The 22,558-nt window shown below is 42.6% G+C and overlaps 2 protein-coding genes and 1 non-coding gene across 3 annotated transcripts in view; 1 reads left to right on the top strand and 2 right to left on the bottom strand.

The window, feature by feature from the left end:
• Nucleotides 1-8,714, bottom strand: part of TMEM45A (transmembrane protein 45A) — a 93,758-nt gene extending 85,044 nt beyond the window's left edge. Inside the window, exon 1 of the mRNA XM_053670235.1 lies at nt 8,377-8,714. The gene's annotated coding sequence lies outside the window, so the exon portion shown is untranslated. The remainder of the gene's footprint in view (nt 1-8,376) is intronic.
• Nucleotides 8,715-14,579: 5,865 nt separating this feature from the next.
• On the top strand, nt 14,580-14,713 carry LOC119060668 (small nucleolar RNA SNORA69). Its single transcript, XR_005084638.2, has one exon. It is a non-coding gene; the product is annotated as a small nucleolar RNA SNORA69 (small nucleolar RNA).
• Nucleotides 14,714-21,697: 6,984 nt separating this feature from the next.
• Nucleotides 21,698-22,558, bottom strand: part of LNP1 (leukemia NUP98 fusion partner 1) — a 40,943-nt gene continuing 40,082 nt past the window's right edge. Inside the window, exon 8 of the mRNA XM_053670241.1 lies at nt 21,698-22,198. Coding sequence (XP_053526216.1) covers nt 22,170-22,198 — 29 coding nt within the window. The 3' untranslated portion in view covers nt 21,698-22,169. The remainder of the gene's footprint in view (nt 22,199-22,558) is intronic.

The raw sequence follows: 22,558 nt of genomic DNA, 5'->3' as shown, positions 1-22,558 counted from the left end.
TGCTCTGACCCCACCTCCACATACAGCGTCATAACCCAGCGACTCTGAGTGGCCCGGCCCTGGTGAACCATCTAAGGCTCTGCACCACACCCAGCTGCAAGAAACAGCAGAGGGGGTCCCCATTTCCCCGCTCTGACCACGCCCCCACATATAGCGTCACAACCCAGCCACCTGGGAGTCCAAGGCTCCGTTCCTCACACTTAAAGGGCGCGAACAGACCAAAAATGGCTCAAGAAGATCTCAAAGCCCCAGAGCCTATAAATCTAAGCGATGAAGAAATAGCAAAACTCTCAGACACACAGTTTAAAACACTGGTGATCAGGATCCTCACAGAACTGGTTGATTATAGCCACAAATTAGACAAATATATGAAGGCGAAACTAATTGAAATGAATGGAATTGCACAGGAAACCAATAGCGATGAAAAGGAAACTGGGACTCAAATCAATGGAGTGGACCAGAAGAAAGCAAATAATGGCCAAACAGAAAAGAGTCAAGAAGCAAGAATTCAAAGAAATGAGGAGAGTCTTAGGAACCTCCAGGACATCTTTAAACGCTCCAACATCCGAATTATAGGGGTACCAGAAGGGGGAAAGGCACAGCCATCAGTGGAAAACTTATTTGAACAAATAATAAAGGAGAATTTCCCCAATTTGGCAAATCCAGGCTTCCAGGAAATCCAGGAAGCTCAGAGAGTACCAAAGAAGTTGGACCCAAGAAGGAACACACCAAGGCACATCATAATTACATTAGCCAAAATTAAAATGAAGGAGAGAATCCTAGAAGCAGCAAGAGCTAAGGGGACAGTCACCTACAAAGGAGTCCCCATCAGACTGTCAGCGCATTTCTCAAAAGAGACCTTACAGGCAAGAAGGGGCTGGAAAGAGGTATTCCAAGTCATGAAATCCAAAGACCTACAACCAAGATTGCTCTACCCAGCAAAGCTTTCATTTAGAATGGAAGGACAGATAAAGTGCTTCTCAGATAAGATCAAATTCAAGGAGTTCATCATCACCAAGCCCTTATTATATGAAATGTTAAAGGGACTTACCTAAGAAAAAGAAGATAAAAAAGAACTGAACAGTGAAAGGACAGCAAACTCACAGTTATTAAGAACCACACCTAAAACAAAAGCAAATTAAGAGGACAGCTAGATCAGGAGTAGAACCATAGAAATGAAGATCTCAGGGAGGGTTAGCAACAGGGGAGTGGGAGGAGGGGAAGGGGGGAGAAGGTACAGAGAATAAGTAGCATAGACAGTAGATAGAAAATAGATGGGGGGGGCAAGAATAGCATGGGAAATATAGAATCTAAAGAACTTGAGACACACGGTCATAAACTAAAGGGGGGATAATGGTGGGGACGGGGGGGTAGGGTGGAGGGGAATGAAGGGGGGGAATAGAACAACTGTAACAGCATAATCAATAAAAAAAGAATAAATCAATATTTTTACACTATAGCTATATTATGTTAAAAATGTTTATTTATATATGAACATTTTAATGATTGGTAAGTGAATTGCTTAGCAATCCACATGGGGGAATCTGCCCTGGCTGGGGTGGCTCAGTGGATTGAGCATGGGCTTGCGAACCAAAGGGTTACCAGTTTGAATCCCAGTCAGGGCACATGCCTGGGTTGCAGGCCAGGTCCCCAGTAAGGAGCACATGGGGGGCAACCACACACTGATGTTTCTCCCTCTCTTTCTCCTTTCCTTCCCCGTCTCTAAAATAAATAAATAAATAAATAAATTTTTTAAAAAAAATAATAAAGCTGGACCCTTATCTTCATTATATACAAAAATTAACTCAAAATAGATCCAAAATCTGAATAACAAAATTGACACCATAAAACTTTTAGGAGAAAATCCTCATGATACTTGATTTGGCAAAGATTTATTAGATATGTAACACCAAAAACACAGGAAAAAGCAGAAATAAATTACACTACATCAAAATAAACAATTTGGGGGCATCAAGGAATACAAACAACAGATGGAAAACGCAACCCAGGTAACAGAAGAAAATATCTGCAAATCACATACCTAGTAAGTAGTTAAATTGAAAACATATAAATAACTTCTACAACTCAAAACAAAAACAAAAATAAACAACCTGACTGAAGAATGAGCAAAGAATTTGAACAGGCATTTCTCCAAAGATATGCAAATGGCTAATAAGCACTCAAAAAGGTGCTCAACATCACTGATCCTCAGGGAAATGCAAATCAAAACCACAATGAGATACCATTTCACACCCATAAGGATAGCTATTATTTAAAAAAGAAAAACAGAATAAGTGTTGGTGAGGATATGGAGAAATTGGAACCCTTGTGTATTGCTGAAGTAAACTAGTGCCGCTGCTGTGGCAGTTCCTCAAAAAATGGAAACTAGAATTACTTTGTGATCCTGAACTTCACTTCTGGGTACGTACCCAAAAGAATGGAAAGCAGGAATACCAATAGACATTTGTACACCAATGTTCATAGCAGCATTATTCACAATTGCCAAAAAGATAGTACATTAGTCAGGGTTCTCGAGAGAACCACAAGAGATACATATATATGGTGGGAGGGAAGGAGGGAGAGAGAGAGAAGAAGAGAAGGGAGAGGAGGGAACAGGAGAGGAGGGCAGGGGAGGGGAGGGGAGAGGGGGAGGGAAGTGGAGGGGATGGGGGGACAGGAGGGGAGAGGATACTGATTTTACAAATTGGCTCTTGTGACTCTAGAGGCTGGAAGGTCCAAAATCTCCAGGGTAAGCCAGCTGGTGGAAACCCAGGAAGAGCTAACAGCTACAGTTCAAGTCTGCTGACAGCATCCCCCCTTCTTCAAGGGAGATGAGTCTTTTTCTATTACGGCCTTCAAATAATTGGGTGAGGCCCACCCACATTACAGAGAGTAGCTTGCTTTACTCAAAGTCTAGTAATGTAAATGTTAATCTCATCTAAAAATACTGTCACAGAAATATTTAGAATAATATTTGACCAAATATCTGGGTGCTGTGGGTTAACCAAACCAACATAACAAATTAATCATCACAGATGAAAACAATCCAATGTCCATCAGCTGATGAATAAATAAACAAAATGTGGTATATATTCATATGTTAAAATAATATACGAATATTATTTGGCCTTAAAAATTACAGTCAAGTGCCACATAATGTTTCCATCAACAAGGAAGCACATATATGACAGTGGTCTCATAAGATTAAAATGGATTATAAGCGAAAAGTTTATTGGCGATGTTGAAGGAAAAGGCTGTATCCGACTAAGCTGTTGAGCTTACTGCCAGCTCTGGGTGTTTAATAGATGAAGAGGCTCAGCATATTGTCTGTCCGTCCTGTGCCCACCCGGTGGCTGGGGCCCAGAGATGGGAGGGCGCAGGAGGAGAGGGCTAGGGAGGAGGGGAGCCCGGTGCAAACACGCACAGCTGCACACTGCACGCAAACTCACTTCCTTTCCTCCCGGGCTTGTTCTGCCTCCCTCCTTCTCTTGCCCACTCTCCTCCCCCTTTCCCTTTTAGTATTTCTTGTCTCAAGCTTTACCTTTCTGGTTCTCTTCTCATCTCTGCGGTCCCTTTCTCTCCCCTTCTCTTCCTTCCCTCTCTCCCATCCTTTCTCCCTGCTCCTGAGGTCCCCTCAGAAGGAGCCTCCCTCCAGAGCTTTCCTCCTGCCTGATGCACCCCATAGGCATGCTGACAACACACGCACCCTTTATCTTTGGCATCACATTTTGACTGTACCTGGTCTATGTTTAGATATACAAATACTTATCATTATGTTTCGGTTGCCCACAGTATTCAGCACAGTAACATGCTGTACAGATTTGTAGCCTAGGAGCAATAAATGGGCTACACCACATAGCCTAGGTGTAGAGTAGGATACCTTCCAGGTTTGTGTACGTGCACTGTGATGTCTGAACAAGGACGAAATTGCCTAAGGATGCATTTCTCAGAATGTATCCCTATCATTAAGCAATGCATGACTAATGAAATTCTGGCACATGGTACAATATAGATGAACCTTGAAAACCTTAAGCTAAGTGAAATAAACCAGTTATAAAAGGGCAAATACTACATAAACTCCAGTCATATGAGGCACCTAGAGCAGTGAAATTCAAAGAGACAGAAAGTGAAATGGTGGTTTTCAGAGGCTGGGAGTTTTGAATAATGGGGAGTTATTATTTATGGGCATGAAGTTTCAATTGCTGAAAAAGTTCTGAAGGTGGATAGTGGTGAGGGTCACACAACAGTGTGAATGTACTTAATACCACTGAACTACACAATTAGAAATGGTTACAATGGCATATTTTATGTCATACTTTACCACACGGCAAAAATGAATTGCTTTCAAGTATAGGCCTCACTAAAATTCAGACACTATGCTAAATGACTTAAATTGATTTTTTCATTTAATATCTATTATTTTTTTTAAAAAGAATAAGTGTTGGTGAGGATGTGGAGAGATTGGAACCCTTGGGCATTGTTGAAGGGAATGTAAACTGATGCAGGGTTTTTGAAGACAAAAAAAATAGCCTCTTAGAAAAAGTGACCTGTTCAAGATACACCAGTAGGAAGCAGACCTGGAACTAAAACCCTCACTGTCTGACTCCCATGTCTACCTGCTTAGTCAGTGTGTTATACTAAAAAGAGCAACTACAGTAAGATAATGAGATAAAAAGCAAATTAAAATAGTTTTCAAATGACATTTTAAATTGAATCAATACATTATAAGTGTTTATAGTGAATTCCCAAAGTGATGTGATGTCCAGACAGGATTTTGATTATTTTGATTGATAAGAGAACACCTCAGATTGCTCAACATTGACCTTCACCATGAAGTTCTCATCTCAAAACCACAGCACCTCCAGAAATCAGACAAGAAGCCAGAATGCCTGAGAAATAATGGCAGAATATATACCTTCAATTGCCCCATTTTCCCATAAGCCTTGGAACATTTTATATTCCCACTTTTTAAATAAAACACCGTGGTCTCTTTTATATTTTTAAATTATATTTATGTTTAACTCTAGACCTGTGAGTGGACTCCTAGAGAAGGATGGGAAGGATACCAATCAATATGTTAACAAAAGTTACCTCTGGAAAGAGTAGTAGAATAGGAAGAAAACAGGTAAATAAAGGAGAAACCATTACTTTGACTTTTACACAGTCTGTTTCAGTTTTTCGAAGAAGACAACCATCCCACTGACATTTATTCAATGTGTACTTTTCGGTCCAGGACTATGGCGGTTCTGTTGAAACAAGATGAAGACAGAGTGCTTACCTGCAATGAGCTCCATATAATAAACAGATAAAATGTCTCATGTCACCATGTGCAGCCCCTCCAGGGAAATTTTACCAACCTGATTCCCCAAATGTTCCCTGCCCCTTCAATGACTCTTCTTCCATGGACTCCTTGACTGCCACCACCACAAATAAGTGCAGCCCAGCTGTATTAAAGGGAAGGCAGTACAGACTAGCATGTAAGGCTTGGGCTATTGTGTTAGACTGTCTGAGTCTGCACCTGCTATTTGTTCACTGTGTGACTTTGGGCGAGCTTCTTAATGTCCCTGTGCCTCTGTCTTAGCTAACCCTCACAGGGTTGTTGAGGGTTAGGTAAGACATGTAAAGCATTCGTCTTCTTATTGTTTTAAGATTTTGTTTATTTATTTTGCAGGGGAGGGAGGGAGAAAGAGAGGGAGAGAAACATCGACATGAGAAAGAAATATCAATGGGTTGTCTCTCCTATGCACCTGAACCAGGGATCAGATCTGCAGCCCAGGCATGTGCATGACTGGGAATCAAACTAGCAACCTTCTGCTTTGTGGGATGATGCCCAACCAACTGAGCAACACAGGTCAGGGCCATGTAAAGCATTTAGAACAATGTCTGCTTATATATTAAGTGGTCAGAAAATGTTAGCCATGGATGCATCCAATAGTCATCTACTAGCAACAGATTGTCCAGGGATGGTAGGGGAGAAGAATAAAAGATCATTCAAGGAAGAAGGGACATTAGGGATCATTTTGCAGATGAGGGCATGGAGAGAGCCATAGTGGCTCCATGTCATGCCTGAGGTTACACAGCGGGGTCAGCAGCGGCACCAGGGCCAGACCCAGGTTCTGTCTGACATAGCTCAATGTCCAAAGGAAGACAAAACAAGAGATCTCCAAACTGACCCTCCACTTAGGTGCATATTACAAGTTTTATGTACTCCAATAACTGTAAATTATAAAGTGATATAGACAGGTGAATAGACAATTCTCTCAGTGGGATAAGAAAGAGCTATTCTGCATGCACGGCGGGGCAGGAGGAGGAAATGTGTGACAACCACCCATGTTGAAGACTACAGGGCGTGGACTGGTTTTGGAAAAGTAGCCTGGGTAATAAATAGTCCAGAATGCCAGACACTTCAGCAGAATTCCAAGACAACCACCACAGAATGAGTCCAAAAGTGGGGTCCGGACTCACTGGTCCATCCTGCCCACAGAGGCTGCAGGCCCTGAAGGCAGGTCACAGAAGCAAGAGAGAAGATAGGGAAGGTATGCTGGGCACAAGGTGGAGACCAGACTGCAGAGATGGATGATTCCAGAAGCACTTCTACTATGTGACTGCTGCCAGCTTACCTTCCCATCCCCCACCAATCTACCTCCCAAGTCTCTCCTTCCCTCTCAGGCTCTCTACTCCACCCTCCCACCACTCCCACCTTTCTAACCTTTCTGCTCACTAACCCCTCACAGATTGTCCTGTATTACAATTCATTGTCCACGTAGATCCACACTTTCCAGCCTCTTCCTCCTAAAATGCCTGCCACCTGCTCTTGTTCTATGATCCCTTCCCTCTCTATTAAAACTATTGGGCAATTTCTTTCCCAGAAATGCTAACCTTCCCACAAAGCCATCCTATAATAAGAAGTCGTCTTTCCATCCTTTGTCCTCCCAGAACCTTCTCGATCTTTTTAAGGCACTTGATAGATTCTACCTCACTCCCTTCCCTAGACTCTCTCCTTTACAACCTTTTACAGAGCATCATTAACAACTAGTCAGCACTAGTAGTTGCTAGTGCAGAGGTCCGAACGGTGGATGGAAAAACTGATGTGCAACAGGGGGAGCTGGGAAGGAAGGCAATGAAGAGTGAGTACAAGAGCAGACTTACTCTGTGCCAGAATTCTTCTAAGTGTTTAACATATGCTGACTCAATTAGTCCTCAGAACAACCCCATGAGGTAAGTGCTATTATCTCCACATTACCAGGTGGAGGTGGAAACTGAGGCAAAGATGGGCTGAGTAAATTGCCCAGTGTCACACAGTTGGGTTGTGAACTGAACAGGGCCAGTTGGCTCTTTATATTGTTTCTCTGCAATATTGTTCCTTCTAACCCCATACCCCTGAAAAACACTTCAACTGTTCCACCCATTGTATGCATTGACTTTCTGAATTGAAAATACATTCTGCTACTTGCAGTTATGGCACCAAATTCCCACCTACTGCATTCTAAGCTGGAAATTAAAGATCAGTTCAGAACAGATATGCCATGAGAGTAAAAAAATATATGATAAATTCTCAAGTCCAAAACATTGCTTAAACAGAGATGACTATAGGTGTTTCAAATGAAATAGGCCTCACGCCATTCAGCTAGCTCAATACTTGCCATCATTTCCATCCTGAAATATATATACCAGAACCATCTTCAAGCAAACACATCTGAGGATCACTCTAAATATTATTTTGATAGAATCATGGGATTAATACACAGTTACAGTATAACATTATTGATATACACAAATTGCCACACATTTAAGATTTTTTTAAGTATCAGAAAGAAATCTGGGCCTCCTACGATTGATAGGAGAATATAGAAAAGACACATTTGCATTACAATTGCTTTCAAATGTAAGTGAAATTGCAATTAGCTATATGAGGTTATAAATAATCTAATATTAAGCATCCTATTAACAGAAGCAAAAGCTTTGTTAATTCTGAATAAGCCATATGATTTTCTTAATCTCCTATCAAAACAGTCGGAGACAGGAGGCTGTCTAAAGATTTCAGCTTTACAAATGTATAGTCTGTTTTCACAGAAAGAAAACAGAAAAAAATAAATGTATCAGTAGGTTCAACTTGGAACTTAGGACTTCACAACAGGATATCAGTTAAATTTCTGCTTACAGGAAATTTTAAAATAGCATACAGATGAACAAAAAGTTAAATTCAAATCTTAGCAAAGCAGAAGAAAAGGAAGACAAGGCTCCATGCAGTTTGTGGCAGCAACCGATATATTTTTCTTTCCCTGATGAAGAGAAGACTAATGAGAACAGCAGAAAGACTCAGAACAGAGATCACAGCAGGAGAAATATGATAATCAACACGTAGCCAAAACTTACCCAACTCGATCTGTTTACTCAACACTTTATTTTTCCCACTTTGCCCGTTTAAATCAGACAGCGGCTGGGCTTTTGTTGTTGCTGTTTCTATTCTTTTGATCCCAAAGCCCCATGAAAATTAAACTGTGTGTTGGATGGGATCTGGCACTGTCTCGCATTTAGAGGGGGAAAAAAAGTTTTGAACTTGGATTCTTGGTTGCTTCTTTGGGGAAATGAATAAATAAGTAATAAGTGGCTAGAAGGAGAAGACGTGGGGTACGTGCTGAGCTGACGTCGGGCCCGCGACCGGGCTGCACAGTTCCTGAGCGCAGCTGTCCAGATGTGCCTCATCTGGTTCCCCCGCGGGGCTCGAATCTCAGCCGCGGCGGTTACCCGAAGCGCCTGCTCATTGGTAGCCGCGGCTCCTTGCTTGCTGTGTATTGGCCCGTCGGCCCGCCACTCCTGCAGGCCTGGGGCCCGCCCCCGCCCTCTGGGCCGGCTCCCTTCATCCTCTTAAGGAACCTGGAAGTGCAGCTCGCGCTGATGTGGCACTCGGCTGCAGCGAGCGAACCCGAAAGGGGCCTGGGACCGAGAGGGGGCTCCTCCGCATCCAGGCCCCTGTTATGCCCATCCATTTAGACAGCTAGGCTGGTTTGAACAGGATGATTTCAATCTATTCTTAGGATGAAATTAAGGCACGCCTCGCGCTCGTTTAAGATTCCTCTTCGCCCAAGATCCCAGTGGAAGGCACTCGGGCTCAGGGATGCCCACGTCCCTCAGAGGTCCTACAGGCCAGGCCTCAGGACCTCATTCGCTCCACTTTCCCCAGGGAGCAAATTATAAAATCCAAGAGCCTGTTCCTTGAGGACAGTACTTTTTTTGTGGGCTGAAAAGCCTTAGTGAATCCTTCATTGAAGTCGTTATTAACCAGAAGGTGGTCGTTACCTGCCGAGAGCTGGTTACAGAGGTGCTTTGGTTGATTTTTTGTTTTTGTTGGATGGCGGAGAAAAAGAAATGTTGCTTGTTTCTGTGAGAAATTAGACGGGGGAGGGGTGAGATTTGCTAATCAATTTGCCATTATGACTTAAAGATGTTAACAGAAATGTGACCTCAGTGAAATATTAAGATGGCAAACGCACACTCATTTGGCCACAGACATTGAAAAGTGCCAGGTTCTGTACCAAGCAGCTTGATCCACATTATCATATTTAATTCTTATGACCGACATGTGAAGCAGATATTACAATTATCTTCATTTTCAGATGATGCTACCAAGACACTGAGAAGACTCGGCATACCACTGGGGTCTCCATGTGTGCTTGCAGCACTGCATCCTGTGGGCATACACAGATAGGCCGTTTGCCAGGAGTGGATGGGTCAGAACTTAGTGTGAGTGCCTCTCACCACATAGATGATGTCCTCTTGGTTTGATGTCCTCTATATTTGTTATCTATAGCTGCCTATGTAATAGATTGCCACAAATTCGATAGCTTAAAATGCCACACATTTATTATTGCACAGTTTCTGAAAGTCCAAGCATGGCTTAAGTGAATCCTCTGCTCAGAGTCTCACAAGGCTGTAGTCAGGGTGTTGTCCTGGATGCATTCTGTGAATGACAAGGGGCTACATTCGAAACCCGACAAGCTCAGGGGTGGCCTGCATGACAGCTTTACATTCCTATGTGGTTCCTAAAGGAATCACATAGGAATGTCTGAAATAAAAAAACTTATTAACTAAAAGCAGGTCATGGCGGGCAGTCTGTCCTAGGCTAGAATCTTCCTGACAAAAGTCAATCTTCAACTTCAGTGAGCACGTCTATTGTCATGGCGCATCTATGATAACAGACCTTTGGAATGTCAAGGTAACTTCTCTTTTCCCAAGCCTCTTAGGCACAACCACCAGAGCAGAGACTACAAATCCCCACATCTTTATTGTTACCATGTTAATTGTTGACTGTTAACTATCCTGTACCCACCTGTGTAAAAGAAATGTGTGTCTATTACTTTACTTTTTATCCAATCCCAGGTTACCCACTTTGCTTTTTCCCGCCCCCATGCTATCACCAGTAGATTTCATGTAACCCCCTTTTGCCTTCTCATTGATTATTATCTATGAAATAAGGTGCAAAACTGCCATTTTCTGGATCATTTTCTCAATTCATTGAGAGTTTGCTCCCCAGCAATTGTCATCAGTTTGGCTCAAATCAATTCATAAAAATTTTTACATATTTGGATGTTTCCCATGTTGATAATTCTCACCTGGAGGCTTGATTGGGGAAGAATCTACTTCCAAGCTCCCTCAGTTTGCTAGCAGGATTCATTTTCTTTGCAGCTGTAGGGCCAAGTCCCCTGTTTCTCCTGGAACACCGCCTAGCTGCCCTTACCCTCTAGAGTTTACTTTTTGCTCCTGCGTGTCCTAAAAGCCAGGAGGTGGAGGTCATGGGGGGCTACTGTGGGCATGTCAGCCACAGAGGGCTAGTCAGACACTTTAGTCTCTATCATCCTGATTGCAACGTTATCACATCTCCACAAGTGCTCCAAAAATTCAAGGCCCTGCTTTCCAAGTAAACTGACAGTCAAGGAAACCCACAAGGAAGGGTTAGCCCTTGAAATCAATCAAAAGCTTGCTTTTCCAAAACATCTGTAATCTGATGAGAGTACACATTTTACCACAATGGGCTCATAGTCAAGGTATATGATCAAACTTCCATGCTCATTACCATTGACAGGCACCTGAAATCTATTTGACCATTGGAACAGCTTCCTCAAAAATCTACTAAAGAAGTAAGTTGGGTGGGGCAGAGCCTCTGGGGATCTCCAAGGTGGGTCACACAGTGTTAACCAGGTTGATGGAGTCTCAGATGTGCCACCAGCCTACCCGCTCTGTGGGGGATGGGCTCAACAAAGTTTAACTTCAAAAAAGATGTCTGACTCTCCTTCTTCTCCTTCTGGTCCACAAAACTTAGTAGAACAGTTTGGTCACTGAATGCAGCTCTCCCCAGAAAGGAATAATCACCTCTCAGATACTTTCTAGTAATGTTCAGGGATAACTACCTGTCAGATGCTTTCTAGTAATGTCTAGATGAAAGGGGTGGAGGTTCATGCAGGAGTATTTTGACAATTTGGAATTCTGCCCTTATCATTCCTGGGCATGATATTCCATTCTTTTCCTTAATGGCAACTCGCGAGGCCAGCTGGGTTGGTACACCCTCCTCGAGAGGCAGCCTGGCCCAAAGGGGCTTTAAGGATTCAAAATGAATTCTAGCTCAGCCACCTGCATTCTCTTGTTGGATTGGCACTGTCCTAGATCACAAAGTTAGTGAACGTGTGGTTGAACACGCTGCTCACTGAGTCCCCTGTAGGTCCAAGTGGGAGGCGTAAGGGATCTCTGTAAGTTCTACAACAGTGTGCTTGTCCTTCTTACACCTCACCCTCTGGACTAAAGTGGGTGTGAACAGAGTATGACTGGGAAAGAGGTGAAGTTATAGCTACTGGAATGAACACACTCATTTTGTAGAGGTGAGGGGAGATCAATAACCCTGGCACCTGAGGAGGGACACTGGAAACCCTGGGACATATGAAGGAGTGGGAGGAACAGTGATCATATTTTATCTTTCATAACTGCCCCTGGAGCCTTCACTCCAAGGAAAATGCCTTGATGCAACTCTCGCAAACTGCTACAAGCATCTTAGATGACACTGTGGGTCTGTCACCCCCTGCCAGACAACTCACACTACAATTTGATAGCCATTCCCCTCAACCTTACAAGAGTCCATTAGAAATAGCAAAAGGTGGCTCCAGCTCCTGTACCTTGCTCACAGAACACCTGTCAGCACCACTGAATGTTTTATTCACTCCCATTCTCAGTCGTCCCACAGGGTAAAAAAAAATACCACTCAGCTAGTGGTACAAACAAACAAGAGAGGTTGGATTAACTACCTTCGGGTATTCCAAAAAGGTAGTTGGATTAACTACCTTCGGGTATTCCAAATAGACCTACAAGTGTTTAAACAAACACTACCAGCAGATCATGTACAGCTCTCAGATCACAGTGATCTCTCAAAAACTACCCTTGGTTACCTGGAAAAGCTTTCCAGAGACACTAGTGACTCACCACTTATGCACACCCAGCCGGCAGTTTTTCCTGCAATGGGAGTTGTCAACTTAGAAAAGACGGCACAAATTTACTCCATGCTTTAGCTGAAGGGATCAAGGACTAGCCTCAATTATTCTAACTTAACTTGGAACCTTAAGGCTTACCAACTAGCCAGGAGGCCACACCAGAGGCACTGTCAATCTGTGCCCTCCCGATGTACAAAATAGACAGGGGACGTTAAGAATAGTATAGGAAATGGAGAAGCCAAAAAACGTATATGTACGACCCATGGACATGAACTAAGCGGCAATGAGGAGGGCAGTTCTGGAGGGAGGAGGGGTGCAGAATGGAGGGGGATGAAAGGGAGGAAAAATGGGACAACTGTAATAGCATAATCAATAAAGTATACTTTAAAAAAATCTGTGCGCTCCCAATCCACGCTCATGCAGACTCCCCTGAGTAGTCCCAATAATTGCCAACACCCTGGTCTTTCCAGGACACCATGTCTGTCCCCAGGAGCTTAATTCTTGAAATGAGAGCCAGGCGTTAACTTGTCTTCTTCCCCAAAACATGTAGAGTTGCATCTTAGGAATAGACCTACAAGTGTTTAAACAAACACTACCAGCAGATCATGTACAGCTCTCAGATCACAGTGATCTCTCAAAAACTACCCTTGGTTACCTGGAAAAGCTTTCCAGAGACACTAGTGACTCACCACTTATGCACACCCAGCCGGCAGTTTTTCCTGCAATGGGAGTTGTCAACTTAGAAAAGACGGCACAAATTTACTCCATGCTTTAGCTGAAGGGATCAGTGATACCACATTGCCCCCAAAGGCATTCCGGTCAGCCTCAACTCACTGTCCAACTCAAGAACGTTTGCAGAGCAAACAGCCTTGCAAAATAGAGATAATGTCTTCTTCCAGAACAGAGGACATTTTTATTTAATAATAAAGATAATGTCTCCTTCCAGGACAGCAGTAGAAAAAGTTTGCTTGTAACCTATTACATAACATTGGGATGTTCTAAGCTCAGAAACCATATGTTCAAGAATCAACTGTCTCTCATTCTGTACAATTTGGGGCTCTGAGAAACAGCTCAAATGGTGATGTTCTGGCTATCATGATTGTGAGTAATACACTGTCCTTTGTCTCTGACCCAAGAGTCTCATGTTCTTTGTCATCATCCATGACACTGTGGCACACTAACTTGTTAGTGGATGTATATGGTAAAATCTCAGAATCTCCACAGTTCTTGGCAGAAGTACCATGGTCTCTTAGCCATTACCACAGGTTCCTACCAGGCAGGACTCTATGATTGCTACTCTGGCCTTATTTCTGCTTTAGTCATTAAATCCACACTTGATTCTGAGAGTAGGTGTTCCACCTGAACTCTCACATTCTGACATCCTATTATTGCTTTTGGGGAGCCCAGCATCGTGGCAGCATGTCCTACCATCACCGCAGCCTACGGTGGACGACCACCACTGCTCAAAGACAGGATGTGCCCCACCCCCTAACTAGTGAATTCCTGATGCATTAACAAATAAAGTGTCCCCAGGGCCCTGTTGGGTGACGTGATCAAAGGACATGCTCCCTTGTGTCTCACAACAAATCCACTCTAATTCCCAACTTCCTCTGATCCCATCCTCAAAACTCTGCCAAGGTAGTTTTGGCATTTTCAACTCTTTTACTGTAAATTTTGCTCAAGCTTCAAGGATCCAGAGTGTCCTTACCAGGTCATTAAATTCTAAGTCATGAGAGTGCTACCATGTCAATATACTCTTCCCTATCTGGTCTTACATTTCACCCCATGTACTCCAATGTTCACACGTGTTCTTATGGGTCCTACTAGTTCAGATTAGCTGGCTCCTGTAATTCTTTGGGGGGAAGCAAGTTTTCTGATCTGGATGATGAAACAGGATTTCTCCACCCGGGCAGTTGGTCTAGAGGCAGTGGGGTAGAGTGGGCAAACCTTAAGATGGATGAACATTGCCCTGTGAAGCAGCCACCTCAAGGAGTCTGTCATGGTTACAGGCAAAGTGAGACTACTCTCCTCTAACAAAGAAGGGCAACTGCTTCTGCCAAGCTCAAGGTTTTAGGGAAATCTGGGAGGTCAAGATTCTCTCAAAAAGCAGGTTGCAACTACAAGTGCTTCATTTTGTGGAAGTACTGCCATTATCCGGCTGAAAGAAAACCTTGTGTTGATCATTTTTGCCTTTGCCTTCATGAGGGTAAAATTATGATGGACTGACATGGACAATTCTGAAAAAAATTTTTTTTCTTGCATATTTACTCAAATATCTCCATCGCAGTTCTCAGAGTCCCACTCCCTCGTCAGGGCTCTGGCAGAGGAGACATACCAAGGCTACTTTGTTCAGTCTCCTTGGCGGCTCTGCTACATTTTCTATGAAATCACTGGCTTCATCACCATAAACCTGATGATCCCTGCAACTGATGAGAGTCTCCTTAAACACTGCCTTTAAGGTTTTCTGGCTTTCATGGCCTGGGTCCAGTTTATAGTTGGCTGAAATGAATCTGTCATTCTCTTTTTTAAGGCATTCTAGGTGATTTACAAAAGCCTGCCAATTCATATAATCTATTCTCTTAATGCTGTTTCTGGCCCTGTTGCGTAATTTGGTGTTTACTCTTCTATTTTTCTCTCATCCCAATGCATGAAAGGTGAGAATCTGAGTTAATTGTGTTGATAGAATGTGCTAGAAGTTATCCCTGCCCCTCATCTGCAGCAAGGGGATCCTTGGTGTCACTGCACCAGTGAGTTGCCTGATTCAAGAGCCCCATCTGAATTATCAGTTTTCTATACTAGTTTCAGTAACATGCCTTAGTTTGGGCTCGATCTTCTCCCCTGACCCCCTGCCAAAAAAAAAAAAGAAAAGAAAAGAAAGAAATTAGAGCCCGAGTAATGATTTGTATGCAGATATTTCACTTGCTAGTTGATTCCAAAAAGCAGAAGTGAAGGAGCCAAGAGAGCAGCAGGGAAAGAGGAAGAGCCATTAATCGGATGTGTTACCTAGATCACCACTGTGGGTCATAGGACCAGCATAGACAGGGACCTCTTGAGAATCCTACAGAATGCTTCCCATAATTGTCCTCCCGAAGGATAGGGAGCTGGAGCATTTATTCACTAGCTCCTGTTTTCTACTGGACAAGAAGGAAGGAAAGAAAGAAGGAAGGAAGGGAGGAAGGAAATATGATGGCTTATATAATTTCTTAAGGATTTAAGGCTTCTCCCAATAAATGAATATGAAAAAAAATCCTTAGTAAAGAAAGACTTGGGCAAGCATTGCGAAAATATTAGTCATACTTATTTATAGGTAATTGAGTTTGAGGTAGTTTTTTTTTGTCTATTTCTTGTTTGCCTTCCAATTTTTGAACACTCAACATGTATTATATTACACTTAAAAATAATGCTACTTTAAAATAAAGGAATGGAATAAATCAATGGAATAGAATAGAAAGTCAAGAAATAGATTCACATGTACATATAATGAGAATATTTTGTCCACATCGATGTAACCTGCCAAGGGAATGGACTGGAATGAGCATTCCTGAACAGCGATGACTTCATTGTACTAGTCAGTGAGGGCAGTAGACGCCATTGAGTGAGCATGTGTACTGTGTGGTCATCACATTCAAAATGACTGAGTGAGTAGAGCAACAAATCTGCATCAAATTTTCTGTTAAGCTTGAACATTCCTGCATGGAAACTATTTGGATGATTCTCAGAAGTCTTTCAGGGATGATGAAATGAGCACAGCACAAATAAAAATTTGGCACAAACACTTCAAAGATGGTTGAAAATCTGGTAAAAGCGATCCATGTTCTGGAAGGCCTGCAACAGGTAGGATACCTGAGAGTGTCGAACGTGTGTGAGCTGCAATCTACAAGGATAGGCAACTGACAGTGCAAGAACTAGAAGCTGATCTGAGGTTCCAAAAACTACTGTGTAGGAGATTTTGGTGCAGGCTCTTGGTGTGAAACTGTTAGGTAGGAAAGATAGGAAACAAAGTCAGGGAGGAGAGATACACGTCCCACCCTCTGACTCAGCAGTCCCTGAAATTCTATGTATCTTTTCTAATACCTGGGAAAGAAAGCCTTTGAAACTTTACTTTCATCCCAAGGCCCGAAAGGGCTGAAAGCGCCCATAGTGTCTAAAGGAAGAAGCCCATTAATACCTTTGGGTATTCATACCCCTGCCCTGGAAACCACCTTTACCTGACAATCAATATGTAACTTCTTCCCTCTCCCCCATCCCATCATCCACATAAACCCTTAGAACAAAGGACTCAGGGGCTTGGAGTTTTTTGCTCTCTGGCTGTCCCACTAGGCTGCCCAGCCGGCCTCAGGCCACCTGGCTTTTGGCCACCCTTGCCTTCACACACCTTGCTTCACCCTGAACCTATGCCTTTTAGACCCTCTATTCCCACTCTGACTCTTCCATGAGAATGAATCACCTATAAAACTTGCTTGCGTGCTAAAAGACTTGCTGATCTCTAATTCTTTATTGCATTATCAAGAAGATCCAAGTTTCCAGGAGTTCCTTCCATAAGAAAACATGTCATGGCAAAATTCATACTGCAGCTTCTGCTACCAGAGCAGAAAGAGCATGGTGCTGCAGTTGCTAATGAGTTGATTCAAACCACTACCAATGAATCAGACTTCCTCAAGAAGGTCACAAATGGAGATGAGTCTTAGGTCTGCAGCTATGGTCCAGAAATGAAGGCCCAGTTGTCCAAATGGAAGTGGCCTGTGTCTTCTCACCTGAAGAAAGCATGGCAAAGTCGCACCAAGATCAAGACCATGTTAACTGTGTTTTTTAATTGGGAAGGTGTTGTCCATCACAAGTACACCCCTCCAGGCCAACCAATTAGTAAGGAGTGCTATCTTCATGTTCTTAGGAGGCTGAGAGATGCAACACGATGAAAACAGTTACAGCGATGGGCAACTGGTGATTGGCAGCTTCATCATCACAATGCACCCACTCATGCGTCATACCATGCAGAGTTTTTTTTGTGAAACATCAAATCACCAAGGTGACTCAGACCCCTACAGCCCAGATTTGGCACCCTGTGACTTCTGGCTTTTCCCAAACCTAAAATCACCTTTGAAAGGGAAAAGAGTTCAGACTGTCTATAAGATTCAGGAAAATACAACGGGGCAGCTGGTGGAGACTGGGTGAGCTATGTGAGGTCCCAAGGTGCCTACCCTGAAGGGGACTGAGGTGTCATTGTCCTATGGACAGTGTTTCTTGTACCTTGTGTCTTCTTCAATAGTGTCTCCATTTTTCATATTACATGGCTGCATATATTCTAACAAAGGTGCAAAGAAAATTCATTGGAGAAAAGATAGAGTTTTCAGCAAATTGTTGGAACAATTGAGTATTCATGTGACAAAAAATTTTTTAAACACACCTCTGTCCATATTTAGCAATATGCACAAAAATTAACTCAAAATTGATCTTAGATCTACATGTAAAATATAAAACTATAAAACTTCCAATATTCATATGAAAAAATCTTTTGTTAGGTACATGTTAGGTAAAGATTTATATGTTAGGTAAAGATTTCTTGACTCCTGGCCAAGATGGAGGCATAGGTAGATACACTGTGCATCCTCACACAACCAAAATAAGGATGACAATTTAGAAAAAAAACCAACCAGTACAGACAGAAAATTGAACCGTATGGAAGTCTGACAACCAAGGAGTTAAAGTAGATGTATTCATCCAGACCAGTGGGAGAGGCGGAGTCAGGCAGCCAGGTGCAGAGGGGTCTTGGCAAAGCGGTGGCTGGCGGATCTCGAACACACAAGGCAGCCAGTGGTGGAGCCAGCAAGGTGGTGGATTGTGGAGGGGCATGGCACACAAGGCAGCTGGCAAACCAGGTGGTCCCACATTCACGTGCATATTATCCAGGCGAAACTGGGGAGCAAGACAGACTGCACAACCCGGGTGCCGCCATGGGGAAATAGAGCTGCAAAACACTGATTGAAAACACCTGTGGGTTTTGAGGTGCCAGGAGAGACTCCCAGCTTCACAAGAGAGCTTATTGGAGAGACCCATAGGGTCCTAGAATGTACACAAACCTGCCCACATGAGAATCAGCACCAGAAGGGCCCAATTAGCTTGTGGGAAGCGGGGGAAGTGACTGAAAGCCAGAAGAGAATGGATCAAGCACCATTGTTCCCTCTCAGACCCCTGCCCCACATACAGCATCACAACCCAGCAACTGGGTTTCCCCATCCTTGTGAACACCTGAGGCTCCGCCCCTCAAACCTAACAGGTACACCGAGACAAAAAAATAAATGGCCCAAATGAAAGAACAGATCAAAGCTCCAGAACAAATATAGCTAAGCAATGCAGAGATAGCCAACCTATCAGATACACAGTTCAAAACACTGGTAATCAGAATGCTCATAGAATTGGTTGAATTTGGTCACAAATTAGATGAAAAAATGAAGGCTATGCTAAGAAAAATACAGGAAAATGTACAGGGAACCAACCGTGATGGGGAGAAAACTGGAACTCAAATCAACTATGTGGACCAGAAGGAAGAAAGAAACAGCCAATCAGAAAAGAATGAAGAAATAAGAATTCAAAAAAATGAGGAGAGGCTTAGGACCCTCCAGGACACTTTAAACATTCCAACATCCAAATTATAGGGGTACCAGAAGGGGAAGAAAACAGCAAGAAATGAAAAATTATTTGAACAAATAATAAAGAACTTCCTCAATCTGGAAAAGGAAATAGACTTCAAGGAAGTTGAGGAAGCTCAGAGAATCCCAAAGAAGTTGGACCCAAGGAGGAACACATCAAGGCACATCATAATTATATTACCCGAGATTAAAATGGAGGAGAGAATCCTAGAAGCAGCAAGAGATAAGGGGACAGTCACCTACAAAGGAGTCCCCATCAGACTGTCAGCTGATTTCTCAAAAGAGACCTTGCAGGCAAGAAGGGGCTGGAAAGAAGTATTCCAAGTCATGAAATCCAAAGACCTACAACCAAGATTGCTCTATCCAGAAAAGCTTTCATTTAGAATGAAAGGGCAGATAAAGTGCTTCCCAGATAAGATCAAGTTCAAGGAGTTTATGATCACCAAGCCCTTATTATATGAAATGTTAAAGGGGACTTATCTAAGAAAAAACAGATAAAAAGCATGTATAGTAAAATGACAGCAAACTCACAATTATTAACAATCGCACCTAAAACAAAAACAAACTAAGCAAACAACTAGAATGGGAACAGAGCTACAGAAATGGAAATCACATGGAGGGTTAGCAACAGGGCAATTGGAGGATGAGAGAGGGAGAAAAGGTACAGAGAATAAGTAGCATAGATGGTAGGTGGAAAATATAGTGTGGGAAGGTAAGAATAGTATGGGAAATGGAGAAGCCAGAGAACTTACATGTATGACCCATGGACATGAACTAAAGGGGGGGCATGTGGGTGGGAGGGAGGGTGCAGGACAGAGGAGAGTGAAGGGGAGAAATGGAACAACTATAATAACACAGTCAATAAAATACGTTTTTTAAAAAAAGAACATGCTTAAAATAAAAGTCAAAAGTGTTCACAAAAAAATTTCTTAAATACACCATAAGCACAATCTATGAAAAATTGATAAATTGAATTTTAAAATTAAGAACTTCTGCTTTTTTAACATTAAAATCCCCACCCAGGGTAATGTTTATTGATTTGAGAGAGAGGGAAGGATGGGGAAGAGAGAGAGAGAAACATCCATGTGAGAGAGAAACATGGATCAGTTGCTTTCTGTTCACACCCCGACTGGAGATCGAACCTGCCAACTTTTGGTGTACAGGACAATGCTCCAACTAACTGAGCCACCCAGCCAAGGCAAGAACTTCTGCTTTTTAAAAGACCCTACTAAAAGACTGAAAAGACAAGCTGTATACTGGGAAAGAATATTTGCAAATCACATATCTGATAAGAACTTACATCCAGAATATATAAGAAATCAAAAAAATTTAAAAACTACTCAACTTTCTTAAATGGGCAAAATATCTGAGGCCCTGGATGGGTAGGTGGTTTGAGCATTGCCCCAGTACACCCAGGCTGCAGGGCACACACAAGAAGCAACCAAAGAATGAATGTATAAATAGGTGGGACAAATCTCCCTCTCTCTCCCTCCAACCCCCTTTCTGTCTCTCTGAAAAAAAAAAAAGTTGATAAAATAAAAAATACATACTTGAACAGAATTAATAAAAAATATATGTACTAATGTCAAATAAGGACCTGAAAATATACTCAATATTATTAGACATTTGGAAAATAGGAAACTGAAACTGCAATCAAATACTACTACATACCTATTGAAAAGATTGCCATACCAAGTGTTGTAAGGATGTGGAACAACTGAGATTCTCATGTACCACTGGTGGGATATAAGATAAGCACTTCAGAAAACAATTTGACACTTTCTTAAAAAGTTACCCATAAGGTAAGTATGGCCCAGCCAGTCCATCTCTAAATGAATGAAAGCATATAGCCCCATGAAGACCGATGGTGTGTTTCAGCAGCTTAATTTGTACGAGCCAAGAACTGGAAACAACCCGAGTGTCCATCAGTAGATGAGTGTGTGACCAGATCGTGGCACCTCCATGTAATACAATACTACTCAGCCACAATCAACATGAATGAGCCTCAGAATAATTAAGCAGAGTGAAAAGTCAGATAAAAATTCATTCTGTGTGATTCCATATCTATACATTTCTAGAAAATGCAAATTAATCTATAGTGGCAGGAAGTAGGTCAGTGGTGGTCTGGGGCAGGGTAGGAGAGTCATGGGAAGAAAGAGGAGGGGCTTCCTAAAGAGTGTGAGTGTGTACATGTGTCAAAATTTACTGAGTTGGCAAGTTTTATGGTATGTAGATTTAACTACAAAAAAAGAAATATTATCAAGTTGCTTTAATTATGAGCAGTTTATTATATGTCAAATTCTTGATAAAACTGTTTTAAAAGTGTGTTTTTAAATACAATAAAGACATAAAAAGATCATTATGCAAAAAAATTTTATCCCACAAATATTATTTTTTAAGGGTAGACTTTTATAAGAAAATTTACTAGGTCAAATAGTAATAATAGTTTTAATGTCCTCAAGACACAAAGTACTTTTAAGAACGATTGAACAAAGTTTTATTTTTAATTCAAAGACATATTTATTTTATTTTATTTTTTATTTTATTGTCTATGTTATCACAGTTGTCCCAGTTTTCTCCTCTCGTCCCCCTCCCTCCGGCCCACCCCTGGGCAATCCCCATACTGTCGTCCATGTCCGGGGGTCATATGTATTCTTCTTCATCCGATCCCTTCACCTTCTTTCAACAAGTCCCCACCTGCCCTCCTCTCCTGCAGCTATCAGTCTGTTCCTTGTTTCTGTCCCATCTCACTCTCCGCAAATTCTGAAAATTTAAATATATATATATATATATTTGCAAATTTGACAGCTAAATAGCCTTTTATTTTCATTTACATTTTTGTTACTACATATGCCATATTTTAAACAAAACCTTGACAAACTAGAGAGGTACAATGAAGGCGTCCATCCAGAGTGCTGGGCTGTGGGACTCGGCTGTTGTGAGAAACGGTGGCGGACGGCACCGAAGGGTCACCCGAGGAAGCCCCTGGGACGGGAGAGACAGAGAAAGGCCGAGTGCTCTCCTCCAGGAACTGCAGTGACATCCCTCAGGAGGGGGACCTCTGGGGCCGGTGGCCTAGGGGAAGAAAAAGATGAAGTTCCACGTGGAAGGAGCTCTTACAAAAGGGAGATTGCAGCTCAGGAAGAGAAAGGACCTATTTTGTGGCGAGGGAAAAAAGGGCAGGACCACAACAGTGTTCACTGTGACAGTTTCAGCAGGGTGCAGCAGGCGCCCGTCTGGCTCTGGGCGGTCAGCAGGAGGAGCCTGCAAGGGCCTGCAGCCTCACTGCGGAGGGAGTTCCTGCCTCAAGTGGGAATTTGGATGAGACGGCCTCAGATCGCATGCTCTTTGTTTCTCCAGTTTTACTGAGATATGATTGTCATGCATCACTGCATGGGTTTCAGGTGTACAACATAAAGGTTTCACCTGCATATA

The sequence above is a fragment of the Artibeus jamaicensis genome, unplaced genomic scaffold (genome assembly GCF_021234435.1).
Source record: "Artibeus jamaicensis isolate MK-2021 breed Jamaican fruit bat unplaced genomic scaffold, CSHL_Jam_final contig_558, whole genome shotgun sequence".
Classification (NCBI taxonomy): Eukaryota; Metazoa; Chordata; class Mammalia; order Chiroptera; family Phyllostomidae; genus Artibeus; species Artibeus jamaicensis.
The sequence above is the reverse complement of the archived record's forward strand: the minus strand, read 5'-3'. Positions and strand labels throughout refer to the sequence as shown.